This window comes from Phyllobates terribilis, unplaced genomic scaffold (genome assembly GCF_046119375.1).
Source record: "Phyllobates terribilis strain yellow unplaced genomic scaffold, ASM4611937v1 Scaffold_9__5_contigs__length_417890890, whole genome shotgun sequence".
Taxonomy (NCBI): Eukaryota; Metazoa; Chordata; class Amphibia; order Anura; family Dendrobatidae; genus Phyllobates; species Phyllobates terribilis.
The window spans coordinates 65,682,876-65,704,981 of record NW_027362769.1 but is presented as its reverse complement, the minus strand read 5'-3'; the positions used below and the strand labels follow the sequence as shown (position 1 = coordinate 65,704,981).

Here is a 22,106-nt window from a genome sequence, read left to right as displayed (position 1 = left end):
CGTGATGGGCCCCGCGCGCGGGGGCGCCCGTCCAGCGTGATGGGCCCCGCGCATGCTGCTCTGAAATGCCCTGTTATCTATGGGACTGCTGGAAAAAGCTGAGCCCTGTAGTGTCCATGGCTTTTCCACAGAACTTTAATCCTGCTTCTTAGGATCAGTAGGGTCAGATCTGCACTGATTCGCTGCTCAGTTACCGGACCCTTTACATAGGTTGACTAAGAAGAATGGCGACAGAACAATCAGTAATGCCATTAGTGTCCCCACATTTTCTGCAGCACATTCTGTTTACATGGTTGCAATGTGCTGTCTATAAGTACTTTTTTTTTATTTGTTGGTGTACATTATCCAATCACCCAGCGAATGAGCGTTCTGTTCACTCTGGTGATCAGTGGCATTCCTACATAAGCCTGTAATTGGGGCAAACGTTCCTACAAGCTGATTCGCCGATTGCTTGCAGTGTAAGTACACCAAACGGCTGTGTTCACATCTGTGCTGGAGTCTCCTTTGAGTAGAAGCCAGCCAGCATCATTGTTTGGCCATATTGTCCTCTGGTATCCGTCTTTGCAATAGAGACAACAATGTGTCTTGTCTTCGGGTTATGACAGAAGCTTCAGTGCAGAAGTGAACAGAGACTTAAAGGGGTTTTCCACTTTGAGCAACGTGGACCCCAAACTCTCTAAAAATACCTGAAGTAACAGAGCAGGTACTCTCCCTCCTTGGGTCCAGTGCCAGCTCGCTGCCACTGCTTAGGTCTCAGTGTTCTGACTACAGCGGGGATATCGTGTAGACAGCGCACCTCATGACTAGCCAATCACTGAGCCCAGTAGTTTGTGCCATCTGGCTTGGCACAGCCGCTGAGCACAGTGATCAGTCGCAGCTATTCTGGACATGTCACTGCTGTGGCCAAAAACGCCAAGTCCTGAGCAGCTTCAGGGAGCTTTTTGGGTCCATTCTCCCGAAAGTGGAAAAACCCTTTAATCCGCCATGGTCCACAGCTTTCATTCATAGTGTGGCATTTGGCCTTGGTGCTGGAGGTTTTCCTTAGGTTTTTGGATGCATTTGGTGATGACATAGGCAGTGGCAGACTCTGTATTTGCAGGGAGCTGTATATAACTTTGGCCTTTAGTTTATTTGTTCACTATGAGGCCTCCCCTGGGCTGTAATTATTCTTGCCACTAGAATCACAGAGTTGCTCTTGGTGCCAGGGCAAAACAAACATTGCTGTGATTATTCTGTGCCCTGATTTACCAGCTGGAGAAATAACTAATCTTATTAACTAGCTGTGCTCTCCACCACCGAGGTGCAAAGTATGAAGCGGCCATACTTCTCATGCACGCATTCCTGGTCTGACTGTAATCCTGATGTTTATTGGCAGCGCGCTGACACTTGTAATAAATGTTGGCCTGATGTTTTATCAAGTCGTAGTGTTAATCCTGTAATAGTTACCTGTCTGGTGACTAATGTCATTGCATTGGCTGCATGTTTGTATGAATGTCCTTATATTGCACAAGGAAGTTGTGCAATTTAAAGAAACAGTGACATCCGAAGCACAGAACGTTTCTTCTAATAAATTCATTTATTACAAGTGTAATATTGAGGTATGAAAATGTTTGGTCCTGCGGCTAAGCTCTCTAGGAGAACAGAGGCAGAACCTGTGGTTTATTGTGCTTTAACCATATAAAACTTTGTGACCTGTGTAGGTGATTAAGTAAACGGCTCTGTGCTTATTAATGTCTTTCAGAATGCTCCTCGATGTCCAACACAACCTGTGAGATCTGTCTGAAGAATGTGTCGGTAAGTGCTGCTGTGAGATACCTGGAGGGATCCGTGCAGTTGTTGTCTTGTATTGTGAATTGGTGCAGAGCTGAACATGTGCAAGGTGCAAAATTTTACATGGGCAATTGACTGGGAAACTCATGGTTGCCACGTAGAAGCCCATCAAGCTACTTGTTGGATCCTTGGCGCCTCTTCTGATTTGGAGGCCCGGCACTTCGTCCGTGTTTCGGCATGACACTGCATGGTGCCCACTAAACAGAAAAGGCACTGGGGATGTTGGCACATTTGGAGATTTGCAGGGCTCCCGTCTTTCAGCCATGGACAACTGATGTGATCACTGGTTAGGGTTCCTGCTAATAGATTTAAGTTGACAAACTATAGACAAATGTGTTTTGTTTTGTTTTTTGTAAGTTTTCCAAACTCCTGGCAAAACTACAATTTTGTGAAACTGCAACAGATTATGGCTTTACCATATTTGATTATCACAGCAATTACCATGGGTTTTGGCGGGGTGGGGGAGTCACAGCCACATCGCTTGAATCCGTCCTTAGAGGGAATCTGTCAAATCTGATAAAACTGCTAACCTAACCTGCATATATATGGTTAATCTACAGGTTAATAACGCTATGGAGCTGCCTTGGCGCCTTACTGAAAGTCCTGCTTCCTGGAGAAAATGAACTTTATTCCTCCCAGTATCTGCCGGCTTTCAGTCACCTCTCTGTATACTGCGAGTGGCAGCTACAAGCATGCCCATACTGAGTGATGGACATCTCTGCACTCGTACACTGCTGAGCCGGCTCTGTCCAAATGCCGGGGAATGATTACAGCTGCCCTCACTGTATACTGAGCGGTGAGTGAAGGTTGGTGGATACTGGGAGGAATGAAGTTCATTTTCTCCTGTGTGCTGCACTTCTATTGTGTCAAGGAAGCTTCATAACGCTATTAGCTTGCAGATTAACCCTATATCTGTAGGCTAATGGTGTTATCAGACATGACAGGTTCCCTTTAACATGGTTCTTTAAACAATAATTTATTTATATAGCTCCAACGTATTCCTCAGCAATTTACAATTAAGCTCGGACATGTACAGAGTAACACATAGCTCACCAGTTACAGGAGGAGTGAGGACCCTGCTCACAAGCTTACAATCTATAAGGAAATAGAGGGGACACAATAGGTAAAATGTGCTTGGCAGGTATGGTCCAGCCATCATTATAATACAGCATATCAAATAAGCTGCCTGATCCGTCGTCAGACTGTATTTGCGCAAGTACAGTTACCAAGTACTGTTGGGTGCATGGAGGATGTGGAGACAGATGAATAGGTGGGACCAGATTCTGAGGAAAAATTAGAAAGTAGGAACAGGGAAGAGAGAGATTTGTGAAGTGAGATGATAGGCTTGTCTAAAGAGATGTGTTTTTAAAGGTCGCTTAAAAATGTGGGGGTTAGGTATTAGTCGGATTGTCCGGGGTTAGAAAACTCTTGCAGCAAAAAAGAAGTCATGGAGACGGAAATGGGAGGTTGGCATTTTGGAGGATGTTAGTCGTTCATCAACTGCAGGAACGGAGCGCACGGGTAGGTTGATGCAGATGAGGGAGGAGATATAGCGTGGTGCAGAACTGTGGAGAGCTTGGTGGGTGAAAGAGAGAAGTTTGTATTGTATTCTTTAGCGGATGGGTAACCAGTGCAGTGACTGGCACAGAGTAGAGGCATCGGTGAAGCGGCTGGACAGAAACTGCCGCATTCAGTACGGATTGGAGAGGAGAAAGTTTGGTTAGAGGAAGACCGCTCAGTAGAGTTGCAATAGTCCAGATGAGAATGAATAAGAGCTACAGTTAGTTTTTGCAGTTTCAAAGGTGAGAAAAGGTCATATTCTAGAGATGTCTTTAAAATGTAGGTAACATGAGCAAGTGAGTAATTGGATATCAGGAGTAAAGGAAAGTTCTGTATCAAATATATTCTTAAGACTGTGAGCTTGCTCCTTAGGAGTTATGGTTGAACCACCCAAGGAGATTGCAATATCTGGTATTGGTAGGTTAGTAGAGGGAGGAAGATTGATAAGATTCAGTTACATTGTGTTTCGGGTGTCAGTCAGACAAGTCTGATACATACACGCACTGCCAGTGTTAAAATCTGATGGCCAATATTTTTCATGCACTGGTCTGCTCTATATTTCGGATGTGGCTCATCGATTGAAGTCTTGTATTGGCAGAGGAAATTGTATTTGATCTTTTACAGTTTAGTAATGATCACATATGAAAACAGATGTCATACAGTTAAAAAAAACAAACAAAATAACCCACATACGAATGGCACTGTTGGAATACAGATGAAAATTTTTTTTTCTCTCCTGAATTTAAATCTGACAAATTTCATTTTTTTTTTTTAAGGGCTCGTCCACAACTTCGAAAAGTGTTATCTGATGTTCTGTCAGATAGCACCCGGACCAATGTTATACTATAGGGCAGTGCAGATCTGTGTTTGCTCTTTTTTCTCATGCCGGTTCGGCATGAAAGAAAAATTGCAGCATGCTTCTATTGGCTCTGCAGATCAGATCATGTGCACCCATTCAAGTCTGTGGGTGCGTGTAAAACATTAGACTGCACTCGGATGTCCTCCAAGTGCAGTCCTATTTATGGGGACAGACAATGGAAAAATTAAGTTCTCCGTCTTCTCCGCACCTGCGATATGATTCTGTCATGCAAGAGAATCAGATCACAGTAAACTGACTCCGATCAGAGTTTGGGCCCAATGTCATTACTGTAAACTATCCGATTGCCTCTGTTGCCTCTCTACCTTTTCCCTCTGCACAGAAGCGTTAGCCATTCGGTTCTGACAGACTGCAGACGACTCCCTGCATATGGATGGTGCTGTACGACAGTTGTAGCACCACTGTGAAGGGAAAAATTGAGTCAGCACTGCAGTCCTGTCATTATCTGGATTGCTGGGGGCCAGAGATTGAATCGCTATCAACCATAAAGTGATGGCATATTCTAACGAGAAGGGTATACCCCTTTAACGAGAATGACTTATGGAGGGGAACTGTGCCGCCGTCTTTACCCTGATTCACAACTGTGACTTTTATGAGATGCAGATATTTACTTGTTATTTTGCTAGTCAAATACCGCATAATCTCTTAGGTTATATTACATGGTTTTATTGTCCAGTCATCCATGTGTACTCAAGACTCAGCAATGTGGAAAGTCACAGGATACAATCTGTAGGTGCATGATAATGGGAAATGGCAATCCAAGTCTATCAGTACACATCTATGCAGTGCAACAGTCTGCAGTATCAGGGTGGTACTTGTGTCCTGGGGTAGAGAGGCGATTTGGCAGCACACTATAAATTGCACATGCAGATATTACAACTTTTTGTCTCAGTTTGCGTGCTCCAAGATTAATTTGGTGGTGCAATAGCTGAGTGCGTTAAAATTCATGAAAGTGAAGAACAAGGAAAGGCAGCACTTACCGAATCTGTAAAATGAAGTAGTCCTTTATTCCTTCCAACCTGACATCTTAGCGGTATGCAGGGGGAGGAAAACATGCAAGATTCAGTGAGTGCTGCCTTTCCTTGTTCACTTTCATGGTACTTGTTATGTGCTTATTAGCTAAAATCCCCCCCCCCTGACTGAGGAGAAGAGAGGTTTGCAGTCTTTGCATATGAGGTGGCTACCATCAGGGCCTGTGCACACGTTGTAATTTTTTTTTTTCCCCATGTAATGTTGTCACAAAACTTAGAAGGATTTCCTAGTACCAGCAAAGTGAATGAGATTCCTGAAATCTCATGCACACATTACCTATTTTTTCTTTGCAGCTTTAAATCTGCAACATGTTAATTCTTTCAGTTTTACTAATGAGTGGGGAAAACTCAGGTATTTTACTCTGCTAATCCTGCACATACCCTTAGGATCCCTATTAGCATCTGCAGTATGAGTGTTATTCCCACAGCTCTGGGTCTTGCCTGGGGTGGATAATCTGCATAGACAAATCCATGCCATGCGCTGAACACCTAAATATTACCTGAAAAGCCTGCTATGTAAATGTATCGGCCAGTGCTTGCTCTCCATCCATTATAATAGGCTTTATGTACCATAGATATTAGCTGGAATAACTAAAAATTAACATATCTGTTCAATCTATAAATCTAGATGTCTGTGGTTTTTTTTTTTGTTTCCCAACAGATAAGGAAATCCTGAAAACCTTAACATTACAGAATTTTAGAGAATATCTTAGTTAAATGTTGTTTCCATGGGTAAAATCTGCAGCATAAATTCATTTGCGTTTTCCTGCATCGCCGGCCACTTTTTGGACTTGTTTTTTTATGACTGTTTTGCTAAATTTGATTAATTTGTGATATACTGAACATTTGAAAACAAAAAAAAATTCCTTTAGAAACATATTGTTTTAGCAGCCTTCAGCTCTATCTTGAGCCATGGCGACTTGATGGATGAAGATTAGTGTTGAGCGAGCATGCTCGACACTGCTCGGTACTCGCCCGAGCATCACGCTACTCGGGATCTTCGGCGAGCACCGAGCATTTCCGGGTTACTCGGGCGGGAGCTCCAGTCTCCGCCCTGCATGTTTGTCGCTCTTTACAGAGCCAATGAACATGCAGGGATTGCCAGCCAGTCACTGTAATGCCGCAGCCATGTTGTTTGTGGGCATTGCAGTGATTGGCTGGCCGCACAGCGTCACCTCGAGTATTTAAAACCGGGTGCCGCCATCTTGGACAGTCACTCCGGATCAGACAGTGTAGGGACAGCGCTGCTGATTTAGGGAGAGATATATCCTGCAAAATAGTTAGTGTAGGGTCTGTAAAGGCTGCCAGAACAAACAAACAGTCCTTCTCAGGACTAATATCCATCCCAGGTATATCAGGCAGGCAGGCTGTATAGGAGACGCAGTGGTTATACTAGCAAACGCTGCATTACAGTCCTGTGTGCTGCTCCTGTTGCTGAAATTGCTGGACTTAGCTCCAGGTCCCAGGGGCCAGGAAAAATCCTTTTTTTTTTTTATCTAAATCCTCTTTTTTTTTTTCCTCCTTCACAATGTACAAATACCCATCTTATTAACCTTTTGGTGCCCCCCCTCCCCCCCCAAAAAAAAAGTGTGCCTCTGATTTTTCAGACACAAATATATCTGTTGAAAATAGTCTGGTGTAGGCCAGAGAAATAGAAGTGTGGTTTTGCAGTTCTATGGGCCATTTGTATCTTAAAAAAAACAGTTTGAGTGTGTCGCTCACTGTTCAGCCGCAAATATATATATATTTTAAAAAGCCTGGTATACACCAGTAAATTATAACTGTGGTTTTGCTGTTCCACGGTAAAAAATCTCTATTATTCAGGTTTTGGTAGTTTTTTCCGTAAAGAAAAACAGTAGTGTCTCCTGACTGTTGTGACACAAAAATATATCTGTTGAAAATAGTCTTGTGTAGGCCCAACATCCCAGTGTGGTTTCGCAGTTCCACGGGTCAAATCGCTGTACTATCCAGTTTTGGGCCTTTGGTATCTAAAAAAAAAAGCAGTTTGAGTGTGTCGCTCACTGTTCAGCCGCAAATATCTCTATTTAAAAAAGTGTGGTATACCCCAGTAAACAATAACTGTGGTTTTCCTCTTCCACGGTTCTAATCTACTCTTTATTACCCTTTTTCCATTGATAGTGCAAGTGTAAGCTATTTTACTTCATTTACAATGGGCAAGGCACGTGGCAAGGGACATGGAAGTGGACGTTCTGGTGATGGTTCGTGCAGAGGACGGGGCCGTGGCCAAGTTGAAAATGTGCCACAACCAACAGCCACATCTTCTCGCTCCCACTTCTTGACCGAATTACTAGGGAAGCACAGAACAACACCAGTATTGAGAACTGATCAGTGTGAACAGGTTATTAATTGGATAGCAGACAATACTTCCAGTTACCTGGGCACCACCACCTCCGGTCTGTCTTCCACACGGTCAACTCTTAGTAGCCGCGAGTCTCGACCGCATACTCCTCCTCACCCTGATGCTCCTTCCTCCCACCATGCCGAGTGTCGTCAGACAGCAAGTGATCCCACACTTGGACACTCTGAAGAGCTGTTCACTGGTCCATTTCCATATTTGGGCCCCTCGCCTGATACGCTTGAAGTGGTGGAAGAGGAGATCCCATGTTGCGATGCCCAAATATTTCAACAGCCACGGCCACAGGAAGTCGACGTTGGCAATCTGTCACAAGAGGTGGACGATGACGAGAAACAATTGCCAGGAAGTGAGGAGGAGGATCGTGGTGCGCAAGTGGAAGAGGAGGAGGTGGTGGATGATCTAGTAACTGACCCAACATGGAAGGAGGACATGCAGAGTGAGGCCAGCAGCACACAGGGGGAGGGAGGCAGAGTACCCCAACAGGCAGGAAGAAGCAGTGTGGTGGCCGCAGGCAACCGCTCCCCGTAACACCGACACGAGGGACGTTGCCAGTACAAGTGGTAGGTCTTCCAGAGTCTGGAATTTTTTTAAAGACTCTGCTGATAACCCCAAAAAGGCCATATGTTCCACCTGCCATGCAAGCATCAGCAGGGGTGACAAAACTACCAGCCTGACCACCACCAGCATGATCAGGCACATGGCAGCAAAGCACCCGACTTTGTGGGGCGAAACCCAGGGTCCACGACCAGTGTCAGCGGGTGTCACCACTGCTTCTTCCACTGTTGTGCGTGCAATAGAACCCCTTGTTGTGTGTGCAAGGCAATCCCCTGTCCATACTGCATGTAAAGATGCCCCCTCCTCTCAGTCTTCACTTGTTATTGCAGTTTCTCAAGAAACAGAATCAACGTCCACGTCCCACCGCATTGTTCAAGAGAGAGATGCAACTCCAATCCAGCAGAGGCAGGGGAACACTGTCAACGTTCTGGGACAGTTTTCTGACACCCGCCCAGCTTACAGGCCCTGAGGCGTGGGATACTCTCACAAGGAGTGGAAAGTTTCAAAAGATGGTGAGGGAGTACCTTGCCGATCGTACCAGCGTCCTCCGTGATTCCCCTGTGCCTTTTAATTATTGGGTATCCAAGCTGGACACTTGGAATGAACTCGCTGTGTACACCTTGGAGGTCCTGGCCTGCCCTGCCGCTAGCGTGCTATCGGAGTGTGTTTTTAGTGCCGCTGGGGGAATTATAACTGATAAGCGCACTCGCCTGTCAACTGACAATGCTGACCCTTATCAAAATGAACAATGGCTGGATTGGGCCAGACTTCTCATCACCACCCAATGACAGCAGAGTAACATGAAGTCAAATCCACTGTGTTATTTCGGGAGGTGTATTCACATGCACCGCTTCACACCCACACATGGGTATACGCTTCCTCGTTTCGGCTGTTTAATCTTCTTCTCCTTATCCTCAGCCTCCACCACCACTATACCACCAGGGTGCCAGCATTGCAAGTTGCTCCGTCCTAATTTTTGGCAGCTTTTGCTTGGAAAGCATAAGCAAATACCATGGGACACCCACTCCCCAATAATGGGACTTATGTTTGTAATAAGCTGTACTGCATGGCTCTTGTAAGGGGCATTGCAAGTTGCTCCGTCCTAATTTTTGGCAGCTTTTGCTGGGAAAGCATAAGCAAATACCATGGGACACCCACTCCCCAATAATGGGACTTATGTTTGTAATATGCTGTACTGCATGTGACGTGCCCCCTGGGCCGTGTGTACACGTGTGTGGGATACCCGGTGCCGGGTCTCTGGGGTCTGTAGTCTCTGTGGCGGTGACCCGGTCCCGTGGCTCAGGCTGGTCAAACCAGTGGCAGTCTTTCTTAGGTTTTGAGGTTAATTGTCCGACTGCGCCACCCGTGGATTTCGGTCAGGGAGTACCACCGCTGCGAGGCAGACCGCTGAGGCTGGTGTTGTGTGCGCAGCATAGAATGGTATAACTCCCCTCGGGAGGAGTATAGCCTCAGGGCAGTGAGTGTGGATGATGGGGGTGATGGTGCACGAGCGCAGCAGGAATGACTGAGTCTTTGCAGTGCAGTTCAGGGTCTTTACTGATGATTATAAGGTAGACCCTCCCGGGAGTACTGGCTAGCATAAGAGGCCTGGTTAGTCTGTGAGCAAGCAGGAGTTCCCCTGGCCAGGTGGAGTTGTAGGCCTCCCCGTCTGTCTGCACTCTTCCTGGCTACCTTGCTGTAAGCTGGTAGAAGTAGCCCACGTCCCTGAGTGTACCGTGTAGTGCTCAACCGTATGGCTGGTGACTTGGGGCCTTCTGTTAGTCTCCGCTCCACGACGGCGGTGCTGGTCCCTTGCTTGTGACTGAGCCTCCGGGCTTCTATGGCCAGAGGACCTGAAATCCCCTGCCGGCTGGTTTCTGCTGCTGGATATATAAGTCCTCACAGCTTCGGACTCCTGTGTCCGGTTCCTATTGTCTTCTGCCAGGGTGAGCTCTGCTCAGCTTCCAGCCCCTGGTCTTTAGCTCCTAGCTCCTACAGAGCTCCTTGCTGTTACTTTCCCTTGCTCTCACTCTGACTGTTCTCTGACTCACTCAACCCCGCCCCAGATCCAGTTTATAATGACAGAATTCTCCCCTCCCAGGACTGGGGCAGGAGGATGTTGCATGTTTAAGGGATCCTGACCAGGAAACCTCCCACTTTCTCTCCGACGTAATATCTCTATTACTGTGGTGACCAGACCCCTGGGGTGCCACACATGGCTCTTGTAAGGGGCATTGCAGTTCCTCATAATTTTTGGAAAGCCTTCCATTCACTGCTTAGGCCAACAGTGCACGGGAGACCCAGTTGCTATAAATCGAAAAAAAGGTTTAGTTAACGCCCTCTGACCTCCATGTCATTTCCAAGGGGCATTGGAGTGGCTCGAAATTTTTGGTAGGCATTGCACTCACTGTATGCCCTATAACTGTGTAGCCGAACCGCTCCTTTTGTTACAGAAACATATCCTACAAGACATATCTGGTTGACTGGCCTGATATTGATGTGAAGGGTCCCTGTTCCTCCTGCTTTTTCTCCTTTGCCACCACCTCATCCATCATTTATCACCTGAAGCTTTGTTTTAACGGGAGTCATAGAACTGGGATAGTAGCAGGAAAACATCCAGCAATCCTCGGAGGAGGTAGGATATGCGCCAAAACGCGGACCACCTCAGGCCTAGCCGCTACTACATACATGCGCTTGCATTCCAAGAAAACAAAGCTGATGCTAACTTCTATCATCATCATCATGCTCCTCACCTAGGCGCTCTCAACTCCCCTGATGGAGAAGCCAGGGCCCACCGGAGGAGTCTGGTTCTCTGGTGGGCTCTAAAGCAGGCTGCCCTAAAGCAGGCCAGGCTAAGAAAAGTGTGGGGGAAGGTGACAGGAGAAATCAGGGCGGCTGGGGACAGAGTATGGACACCTGGCGGCTGGGGACCGAGCGTGGACACCTGGGCGGCTGGGGACAGAGTATGGATACCTCGCTGCCGAAGCGGCCATGAGGTAGTGCCAGCTTCGGCCTCCTCCAAACTAAAAGGCCCCATTTCAAGTGAAAGCTAGCAGTATGGTATTGCAGCCTGCGGGTGGGTGGGTGGTTGGCTGCATATTTTCGCTTGCATTGCAAGGAATGGGGGAGGTACAATTGAACACTGCCCTGGGACAAGGACTTGCACGGGGATAGTTGCAAGTCTGCATCTTCTGATGCGGCAAGGATCACTTCTGATGGGCACACTTTTAGACAGTGACCTGGGGGTCAGAGATGCTTCCAGGGGTCTTCCCCATGCTGATCCCTTGTCTTTTCAGCACTGTATGCATGTGTCACACAGCACATGGCCAGATAAGGTTGTAAAATGTTAAAATGACATTTCCCGGTGAACGCATTTGTCACGGTTAAAAGCAATACAAAAGTGCAAAAACGCATGAAAAATGCTACTTGTGAACATAGCCCAAGGTGCGGAGGAGTATTTTTGTTTTTGGTTATTTATTTTACCTTATACACAAGTTTTTACCCTGGAAAGGAAATTCCTTAACATATTTCACAGGAAAACCGTTTCAGTTTCGTTTTTGAACGTTTTATTGTGAGCCCGTAAAAGTGGCTTAATACCTCTGACCACGTTGTTGACAGCAGTGACCTGGGGGTCAGAAATGCTTCCAGGGGCGATCCCCATGCTGTCCCCCATGTCTTTTGAGCACTGTCACTATCGTTTTGGGCACTTTTTAGGCTTTCTACAGACTGCCAAGGGTGCTGCCGCAAAAATGCTCGGGTCTCTCATAGACTAACATTGGGCTCGTTGCTCGGGTCGAGCACCCGAGTATCACGGTAAGCTCGGCCCGAGCTTCGAGCACCCGAGCATTTTAGTGATCGCTCAACACTATCAGTCGTCATCTTGGTGAGGACACGGAAGTCTTGCCCGTTACCAGTCTGGCACCCATGGCTGACTTTGTTACGCTGCCTTAACCGTGACCCTCGCATTGTCAAAATGTTGGGTGACAGTCATTACTGGTTGATGACACTTTTAGACCCCCTCTACAAGGAGAACTTTCACTCTCTTATTCCTGAGTTGGAGAGGTCTACAAAAATGGGGCAGTACCAGAAGGCCCTTGCTGCAGAACTATTAAAAAAATTTCCATCTGAACACGGTAGCGGCAGAGGTCACAGTTCGCTGCCCAACTAAGGCATACAGGCGAGAGAGACGCAACTCCAATCCAGCAGAGGCAGGGGAACACTGTCAATGTTCTAGGACAGTTTTCTGAGACCTGCCCAGCTTACAGGCCCTGAGGCGCAGGGTACTCTCATAAGGAGTGGAAAGTTTCAAAAGATGGTGAGGGAGTACCAGCGTCCTCCGTGATTCCTCTGTGCCTTTTAATTATTGGGTATCCAAGCTGGACACTTGGAATGAACTCACTCTGTATGCCTTGGAGGTCCTGGCCTGCCCTGCCGCTAGCGTGTTATCGGAGCGTGTTTTTAGTGCCGCTGGGGGAATTATAACTGATAAGCGCACTCGCCTGTCAACTGACAATGCTGACAAGCTGACCCTTATCAAAATGAACAAGGGCTGGATTGGGCCAGACTTCTCATCACCACCAAATGACAGCAGAGTAACATAAAGTCAAATCCACTGTGTTATTTCGGGAGGTGTATTCCCATGCATCGCTTCACACCCACACATGGGTATACGCTTCCTCATTTCGGCTGTTTTTAGCTCTTCTCCTTATCCTCAGCCTCCACGACCACTATACCACCAGGGTGACCGTGGTCCATGTTGCCAGCATTGCAAGTTCCTCTGTCCTAATTTTTGGCAGCTTTTGCTTGGAAGGCATAGGCAAAGACTATGGGAGACCCACTCCCCAATAATGGGAATAATGTTTTTAATATGCTGTACTGCATGGCTCTTGTAAGGGGCATTAAAATCGTCTTGTTAAGCTACTGTGACCTCCACGTCTCTTCCAAGGGTCGTTAATATTGTCTTTTTATTCCACTGCGACCTCCACCACTCTCCCAAGGGGCATTAAAATCGTCTTGTTAAGCTACTGTGACCTCCACGTCTCTTCCACAGGGCGTTGATATTGTCTTTTTATTCCACTGTAACTTCCACCACTCTTCCAAGGGGCATTGATATTGTCTTTTTATTCCACTGCGACCTCCACCACTCTTTCAAGGGGCATTAAAACAGTCTTGTTAAGCTACTGTGACCTCCACGTCTCTTCCACGGGGCATTAAAACAATCTTGTTAAGCTACTGTGACCTCCACATCTCTTCCAAGGGGCATTAAAACCGTCTTGTTAAACCACTCTGAACTCCACAGCTCTTCCAAGGGGCATTGACATGTTGTTTTTAATTACCTCTAACCTCCACGACTCTTGCAACAGGCATTGCATTTCCTCCTAATTTTTGTCAGCTTTTGCTTTTCAATGCATAGGCGAACACTAAGGGAGACCCACTCCCCAATAATGGGTAGGAGGTTTTTAATACGCTGTAATCCACGTCTGTTTCAAGGGGCATTGCAGTGCCTAACAATTTTTGGAAAGCCTCCCATTCCCTGCTTAGGCCAACAGTGTACAGGAGACCCAGTTGCTATAAATGGAAAAAACGGTTTAGTTAAGGCCCTCTGACCTCCATGTCACTTCCAAGGGGCATTGGAGTGCCTCGAAATTTTTGGTAGGCATTGCATTCACTGTATGCCTTATAACTGTGTAGCTGAACCGCTCCTTTTGGTACGGAAACATATCCTACAAGACGTGTGGTTGGCTGGCCTGATATTGATGTGAATGGTCCCTGTTCCTCCTGCTCTTTCTCCTTTGCCACCACCTCATCCATCATTCATCACCTGAAGCTTTGTTTTAGCGGGAGTCATAGAACTGGGATAGTAGCAGGAAAACATCCAGCAATCCTCGAAGGAGGTAGAATATGCGCCAAAACGCTGACCACCTCAGGCCTAGCTGCTACTACATACATGCGCTTGCATTCCAAGGAACAGAAAGCTAAGGAGGTGGATGGCCTCATGATCATGAATAATTTACTCGTTGTGTAGGAGGCCGACCACTGCTGCTGTCTACCTTCTGAACTTTGTGTTGAAGCCTGATTGACCCAGGACCCGCAATCCTCTATGTCTGGAGGACGTGTTGCATCCCAGTGTCCAACTGTGTCCCGGCTTCCACAATATTAACCCAGTGTGAAGGCGTCAGTGAGATGGACCATTCCTGGCCACATTGGTATGCGCGCTTGTGTATAAGGCGCACCGGGACAAATAGGGCGGCTGGGGACCGTTTATGGACACCCGGCTACCCACACGCGGCTGGGGACACTGTGTGGGCACCCGGCCGTGGGGCGGCTGGGGACCGAGTATGGACACCTGGCCGCCACTTGGCGGCTGGGGACCGAGTGTGGACACCCGGGCGGCTGGGGACAGAGTATGGATACCTCGCTGCTGAAGCGGCCATGAGGTAGTGGCCAGCTTCGGCCTCCTCCAAACTAAAAGGCCCCATTTCAAGTGAAAGCTAGCAGTATGGTATTGCAGCCTGCGGGTGGGTGGGTGGTTGGCTGCATATTTTCGCTTGCATTGCAAGGAATGGGGGAGGTACAATTGAACACTGCCCTGGGACAAGGACTTGCACGGGGATAGTTGCAAGTCTGCATCTTCTGATGCGGCAAGGATCACTTCTGATGGGCACACTTTTAGGCAGTGACCTGGGTGTCAGATGCTTCCAGGGGTCTTCCCCATGCTGTTCCCATGTCTTTTTAGCACTGTATGCATGTGTCACACAGCACATGGCCAGATAAGGTTGTAAAATGTTAAAATGACATTTCCCGGTGAATGCATTTGTCACGGTTGAAAGCAATACAAATGTGCAAAAACGCATAAAAAATGCTACTTGTGAACATAGCCCAAGGTGTGGAGGAGTATTTTTGTTTTTGGTTATTTATTTTACCTTATACACAAGTCTTTACCCTGGAAAGGATGTTCCTTAACCCCTTTCCGACCTGGTCAGTAATAGTACGCACCAGGTCGGGAAGGCCGGTTCAGCGGGGGCTCCGGCGGTGAGCCCGCACTGAAGTGAGCGCATGTCAGCTGATTATTGGAATCGCAATCCACCCGCGGCTGTTAATGTTAAATCTCTGACAGTGGCATTTAACTCGCGCTTCCGGGAGTCCTAAGTCCCGCCCATCAGTGACCCCGTCATGTGATCGCGGGTCACCAATGGGTGGGCATGACAACTCAGGGTCTGCAGCAGACGCCTGTGGTTGTCATGTCTCAATTGCTATGAGCGCCACCTAGTGGTCAGCGCTCATAGCAAGTGAGCATTTCTCCTGCATACAAGCGATCTGCTAATCGCTTGTATGCAGTAGAAGCAATCAGACAACTGCTGCTTCTAGTCTCCTCTGGAGACTATAGAAGCCAGCAGAAAGTGTAAAAAAAAAATTTTTAAAAAAAATAAAAAATATATAAAAGTTTAAGTCACCCCCCCTTTCGCCCCATTCAAAATAAAATATATATGTAAAAAAAAAAACACATACACATATTTGGTATCGCCGCGTTCAGAATCGCCCGATCTATCAATATAAAAGAAGAATTAATACAATCAGTAAACGGCGTAACGACAAAAAAATTTTAAACGCCAGAATTAAGTTTTTTTGGTCGCTACAACTTTGCAATAAAATGCAATAACGGGCGATCAAAACATCGGATCTACCCCAAAATGGTATCAATAAAAACGTCAGCCCGGCACGCAAAAAAATAAGCCCTCACCTGGCCCCAGATCCCGAAAAATGGAGAAGCTAAGGGTCTCGGAAAATGGCGTCATTTTTTTTTTGTTTTTTTAGCAAGCTTTGGATTTTTTTTTCACCACTTAAATAAAAAAGAACCTATACATGTTTGGTGTCTATGAACTCGTAACGACCTGGAAAATAATGATGGCAGGTCAGTTTTAGCAATCTGTGAACGTGGTAAAAAAAGGACCCAAAAAACAACTGTGGAATTGCATTTTTTTTGCAGTTTCACTGCACTTGGAATTTTTTTCCCATTTTCCAGCACACGATATGGTAAAACCAGTGATGGTGTTTAAAAGTACAACTCGTCCCGCAAAAAATAAGCCCTCACATGGCCATATTGAACGAAAATTAAAAAAGTTCTGGCTCTGGGAAGAAGGGGAGCAAAAAAGGAAAACACAAAAACACAAAGACCCATGGTTGTTAAGGGGTTAACATATTTCACAGGAAAGCACTTTCATGTTCGTTTTTGAACGTTTTATTGTGAGCCTGTAAAAGTGGCTTAATACCACTGACCACGTTGTTGACAGCAGTGACCTGGGGGTCAGAAATGCTTCCAGGGGCGATCCCCATGCTGTCCCCATGTCATTTGAGCACTGTTACTATCGTTTTGGGCACTTTTTAGGCTATCTACAGACTGCCGGGGGAGCCGCCTCAAAAATGTTCGGGTCTCCTATAGACTAACATTGGGCTCGTTGCTTGGGTCGAGCACCTGAGTATCACAGTGAGCTCGGCCCGAGCTTCGAGCACCCGAGCATTTTAGTGCTCGCTCAACACTAATGAAGATCAATCTTATGCAAGCCTAGATACAGGTACTTCTCATAAAATGAGAATATCATCAAAAAGTTAATTCATTTCAGTTCTTCAATACAAAAAGTGAAACTCTATATAATGAGTCATTACACACAGAGTGATCTATTTCAAGTGTTTATTTCTGTTAATGTTGATGATTATGGCTTGCAGCCAATGAAAACACAAGTCATTATCTCAGTAAATTAGAATAAGTAACAAAAAAACACATGTTTTAAAAAGGTCCCTTAGTCTGTTTCAGTAGGCTCCACTGTCATGGGGAAGACTGCTGACTTGCCAGATGTCCAGAAGGCAGTCATTGACACACTCCACAAGGAGGGTAAGCCACAAAAGGTCATTGCGTAAGAAGCTGGCTATTCAGAGTGCTGTATCCAAGCATATTAATAGAAAGTTGAGTGGAAGGAAAAAGTATGTTAGAAAAAGTTGCACAAGCAACCGGGATAACTGCAGCATTGAAAGGATTAAGAAAAAGCTGTTGCAAAATTTGGGGAAGATTCACAAGGAGTGGACTGCTGCTGGAGTCATTGCTTCAAGAGCCACCACACACAGACGTATCCAGGACATGGGCTACAGGTGTCGCATTCCTTGTGTCAAGCCACTCATGACCAATAGCCAATGCCAGAAGCGTCTTACCTGGGCCAAGGAGAAAAAGACCTGGACTGTTGCTCAGTGTCCAAGGTGTTGTTTTCAGATGAAAGTAAATTTTGCATTTCATTTGGAAATCAAGGTCCCAGAGTCTGGAGGAAGAGTGGAGAGGCCACAATCCAAGCTGCTTGAGGTCTAGTGTGAAGCTTCCACAATCAGTGATGGTTTGAGGAGTCATGTCATCTGCTGGTGTAGGTCCACTGTGTTTTATCAAGACCAAAGTCAGCGCAGCCGTCTACCAGGAAATTTTAGAGCACTTCATGCTTCCCTCTGCCAACAAGCTTTTTGGAGATGGAAATGTCATTCTCCAGCAGGACTTGGCACCTGTCCACACTGCCAAAAGTACCAATACCTGGTTTAAAAACCACAGTATCACTGCTTGATTGGCCAGCAAACTCGCCTGACCTTAACCCCATAGCTATGGGATATTGTCAAGAGGAAGAGGAGAGACACCAGACCCAACAATGCAGACGAGCTGAAGGCTGCTATCAAAGCAACCTGGGCTTCCATAACACCTCAGCAGTGCCACAGGCTGATCGCCTCCATGCCACGCCGCATTGATGCAGTAATTATATGAACCAGAGAGACCATAGGTATTTTCAAAACCCCAAGATAACATAATTAAAACACCATATGTTGACTAAAAGAGATGAATGCTTTATTTATGTATTTTTTAAGAAATAACACATAGGTATAAATAATGTGTGAAAAGACATAACATGGGCATGTGAGGCAGCAGGGGGTAGATAGAGACACAGCTGGTATCAAATTCACATTGGACCTATAATAGGTCACATAGTCCAACCCATACAATCCATTAGTCACAATGTGTGCAGAAAAAGTTAAATAACATAGATCAAGTGACCTATAACAAGTCACAGTATAGACAACCATCAGAGGTTTTTTCAGCAACACCAACACATAAAAAGTACAAGCATCACATGGAAAGGGTTAAGCAAGACATACTTAGTGAAAGTAAACAGGTGACCAGCAGTGCCAGGGGAGGCCCCAACATGTGTTTAGTATGGATATTTATTGCAGCATCATCTGTTATGTATTATGTGCAGGGCGAATGGGGTGACACTTGTCACTCCACCGATATGATGCATCTCCTTCTCCGTTGTTGAGTAGTCTGTCCTGCTCCATATTTATTCCTTGTATGCTCATGATTGATTCCTGTTGTTCGACTTTGTGCGCATGCGCCGGATGCTGCGGTCATGTGGCCGCGGCGCCCCGGAACATGTGACGTCAGTGGGGGAGTTCCCCTCTTCCTGGACGCCGCCCGAGACCGCTCCGCTGTCACCAATGTCTGCTGTTATGCAGTGACATATACCACTATTGGTCAGTAACTAATTGCTTCACATGGGACCCACATGTATACAAGAGGCCCTTTATCCACACACACCCCACCACGCCCCCTGAGGAAGTAGGGAAACACATGTCGGGGCCTCCCCTGGCACTGCTGGTCACCTGTTTACTTTCACTAAGTATGTCTTACTTAACCCTTTCCATGTGATGCTTGTACTTTTTATGTGTTGGTGTTGCTGAAAAAACCTCTGATGGTTGTCTATACTGTGACTTGTTATAGGTCACTTGATCTATGTTATTTAACTTTTTCTGCACACATTGTGACTAATGGATTGTATGGGTTGGACTATGTGACCTATTAAAGGTCCAATGTGAATTTGATCCTAGCTGTGTCTCTATCTACCCCCTGCTGCTTCACATGCCCATGTTATGTCTTTTCACACATGTTATTTATACCTATGTGTTATTTCTTAAATACATGACTAAAAGAGATAAATGCTTTATTTAACATATGGTGTTTTAATTGTTATCTTGGGGTTTTGAAAATACCTATGGTCTCTCTGGTTCATATAATGTTTAGTGGTATGCCCCCTATTACATCCAAGGTCCTATCTGTCATTGTTATTTTGTTGTACTATTGATGCAAAAGGAGCCCCGACCAAGTATTGAGTGCATTTACTGAACATACATTTCATAGGCCAACATTTCACATTTTAACCCCTTACTTACCGGGGACGTATTAGTACGCATATTTGCGATCCCCCCGTTCAGTGAGGGCTGCTGCGCTGAGCCCTCACTGAACGGAGCACATGTCAGCTGATTCTTACAGCTGACATGTGCCCGCAACAGCCGCGGGTGGAATCGCGATCCACCCGCGGCTGTTAACATGTTAAATGCTGCTGTCAATCTCCGACAGCAGCATTTAACGCGCGCTTCCGGGTAGCGCGTCATAAGCCCCGCCCACCGGCGACCCCGTCACGTGATCGCGGGTCGCCGATGGGCGTGCATGACAACCCAGGGTCTGCAGCAGACGCCTGTGGTTGTCATGATCTTGTCGCTATGAGCGCCACCTAGTGGTCGGCGCTCATAGCACAGGACCATTTCTGCTGCATGCAGGGGACCTGCTCGTCCCCTGTATGTAGCAGAGGCGATCGGATAGTTGCTGCTTCTAGTCTCCTATGGAGACTATAGAAGCATGCAAAAAGTAAAAAAAAAAAGTTTTTAAAAATATAAAAAAAAATATAAAAGTTTAAATCACCCCCCTTTCGCCCCATTCAAAATAAAATGTATATAAAAAAAAAAACCACATACACATATTTGGTATCACTGCGTTCAGAATCGCCCGATCTATCAATATAAAAAAATAATTAATCCGATCGGTAAACGGCGTAACGAGAAAAAAATTCTAAACGCCAGAATTACTTTTTTTGGTCGCCGCAAAATTGCAATAAAATGCAATAACGGGCGATCAAAACATCGGATCTACCCCAAATGTTATCAATAAAAACGTCAGCCCGGCGCGCAAAAAATAAGCCATCAACCAGCCCCAGATCACGAAAAATGGAGACGCTACGGGTCTTAGAAAATGGTGCTATTTTTTTATTTTTTTTTTACCAAATTTTGGAATTTTTTTTCACCACTTAAATATAAAAGAACCTATACATGTTTGGTGTCTATGAACTCGTAATGACCTGTAGAATAAGAAGGGCAGGTCAGTTTTAGCCTTCAGTGAACGTGGTAAAAAAAATAAATAAAAAACAACTGTGGTATTGCACTTTTTTTGCAATTTTACCGCACTTGGAATTTTTTTCCCGTTTTTCCGTACAGGATATGGTAAAACTAGTAATGGCGTTGAAAAGTACAACTCGTCCCGCAAAAAATAAGCCCTCACATGGCCATATTGGCCAAAAAATAAAAACGCTATGGCTCTGGGAACAAGGGGAGCAAAAACGAAAATGCAAAAACGAAAAATGCTCCGGGGCTTAAGGGGTTAAAAACATTTTTCAAGCTATTATAAAGTATTCTAATTTACTGAGATAATGACTTTTGTGCTTTCATTGGCTGTAAGCCATAATCATCAACATTAACAGAAATAAACACTTGAAATAGATCACTCTGTTTGTAATGACTCTATATAATATATGAGTTTCACTTTTTGTATTGAACTGAAATTAACTTTTTGATATTCTAATTTAGTGAGAAGCACCTGTAGGTCCACCAGGGTCTTCTCCGCCGTTATCTTGTTAATATCAAGCCATTGGGTTGCTGGTCTTCCTCTTCACCTTGTTTCTTCTATTCTTCCGACCATGATGTCCTTCTCCTGTGATTGTAGGCAGCTTGGTGATCCTTGCTTCGAGTGTCATGTCTGGCTTGATTTGTTCCAATATTCATTAGTTTGTTCTTCTTGCCATCCATAATATTGATAACCTCCTTCTCCAGCACCACATTTCGAAGGCATCGATTTTTCTTCTGTCTTATTTCGCTTCCTTATGTTACCACAGAAAAGACCAGACTATGTACGAGCCGTGTCTTTGTCACCAGTGAAATATTCCTAGGTTAGAAGCATATTGTAGGGAACTGTAATAGCAAAGCAAGCACAGACGTGTTGAAAGAAAAAAAACACTGTCCATTTACGATTAGAAATCGTGAGTAAACCTTGTGGTTGCTGACCCTGTGCTTCTGTTTTCTGATGAATTTACTTCTGTTTTATGCGTAACTGTTCCCTGACCTGTTTCATAAGCTGTTTTTTGCATGTGACGGCGCTATCTAGCGGACCTGCAATCATTAAATGGTAGTGATGGTGATGTCCTCCTACATAAATGTACATTTCCTGATCTAATCTCTTCTTTGCAGTGTGACGTCAGACCTATGAATAATCTGCAATGATCTTGTGGTGGGCTCTTATAGTAAAGGTCTGTAACAAGTTGGGTGCAGAATCAGATCCGCTCGTTCCACGTCTCACCTGCATGCTAAATGACGTATCTCAATCATGGCGCCGACTCAGGCTGTGCTATACAGCCATCATTTGCCTCTAACAGCATTGATTGAAGAGGGCTCTGACCGCTGCTGTTAAACTCCTTAAGTGTCATGTCGTTCATTGACCGCAGCATTTTAAAGTGCACCGTCCTGGTGGAATGTGCGTTCAGACGATCACTGGATGCTGGTGGGGTGTGAGGCTTGCAGAAGGCCCTGTTACTGCCATCTTGGTACTCCTGTGAAGCCCAGCCACAGGTGTTCACAGGAGATGGTGATTAACATTATATACTGCAATTTTTATGTATTGCAGTATATAAAATAAGCGCCCAAAGGACTGCAGGGTCAAATTATCTCACTTTTTTCCCCTCATCCATGA

General features: G+C 45.7%; 1 protein-coding gene across 3 annotated transcripts in view; it reads left to right on the top strand.

The window, feature by feature from the left end:
* PTTG1IP (PTTG1 interacting protein) overlaps positions 1-22,106 on the top strand; it is a 35,614-nt gene that overhangs the window by 778 nt on the left and 12,730 nt on the right. For 2 of the 3 annotated variants that reach the window (XM_073646546.1, XM_073646548.1), the window contains exon 2: positions 1,742-1,794. In XM_073646546.1, the coding sequence (XP_073502647.1) occupies positions 1,742-1,794 (53 nt within the window). Of the gene's footprint in view, positions 1-1,741; positions 1,795-21,621; positions 21,667-22,106 lie in introns of those variants that run through there. The other variant, XM_073646549.1, reaches the window with a different exon arrangement.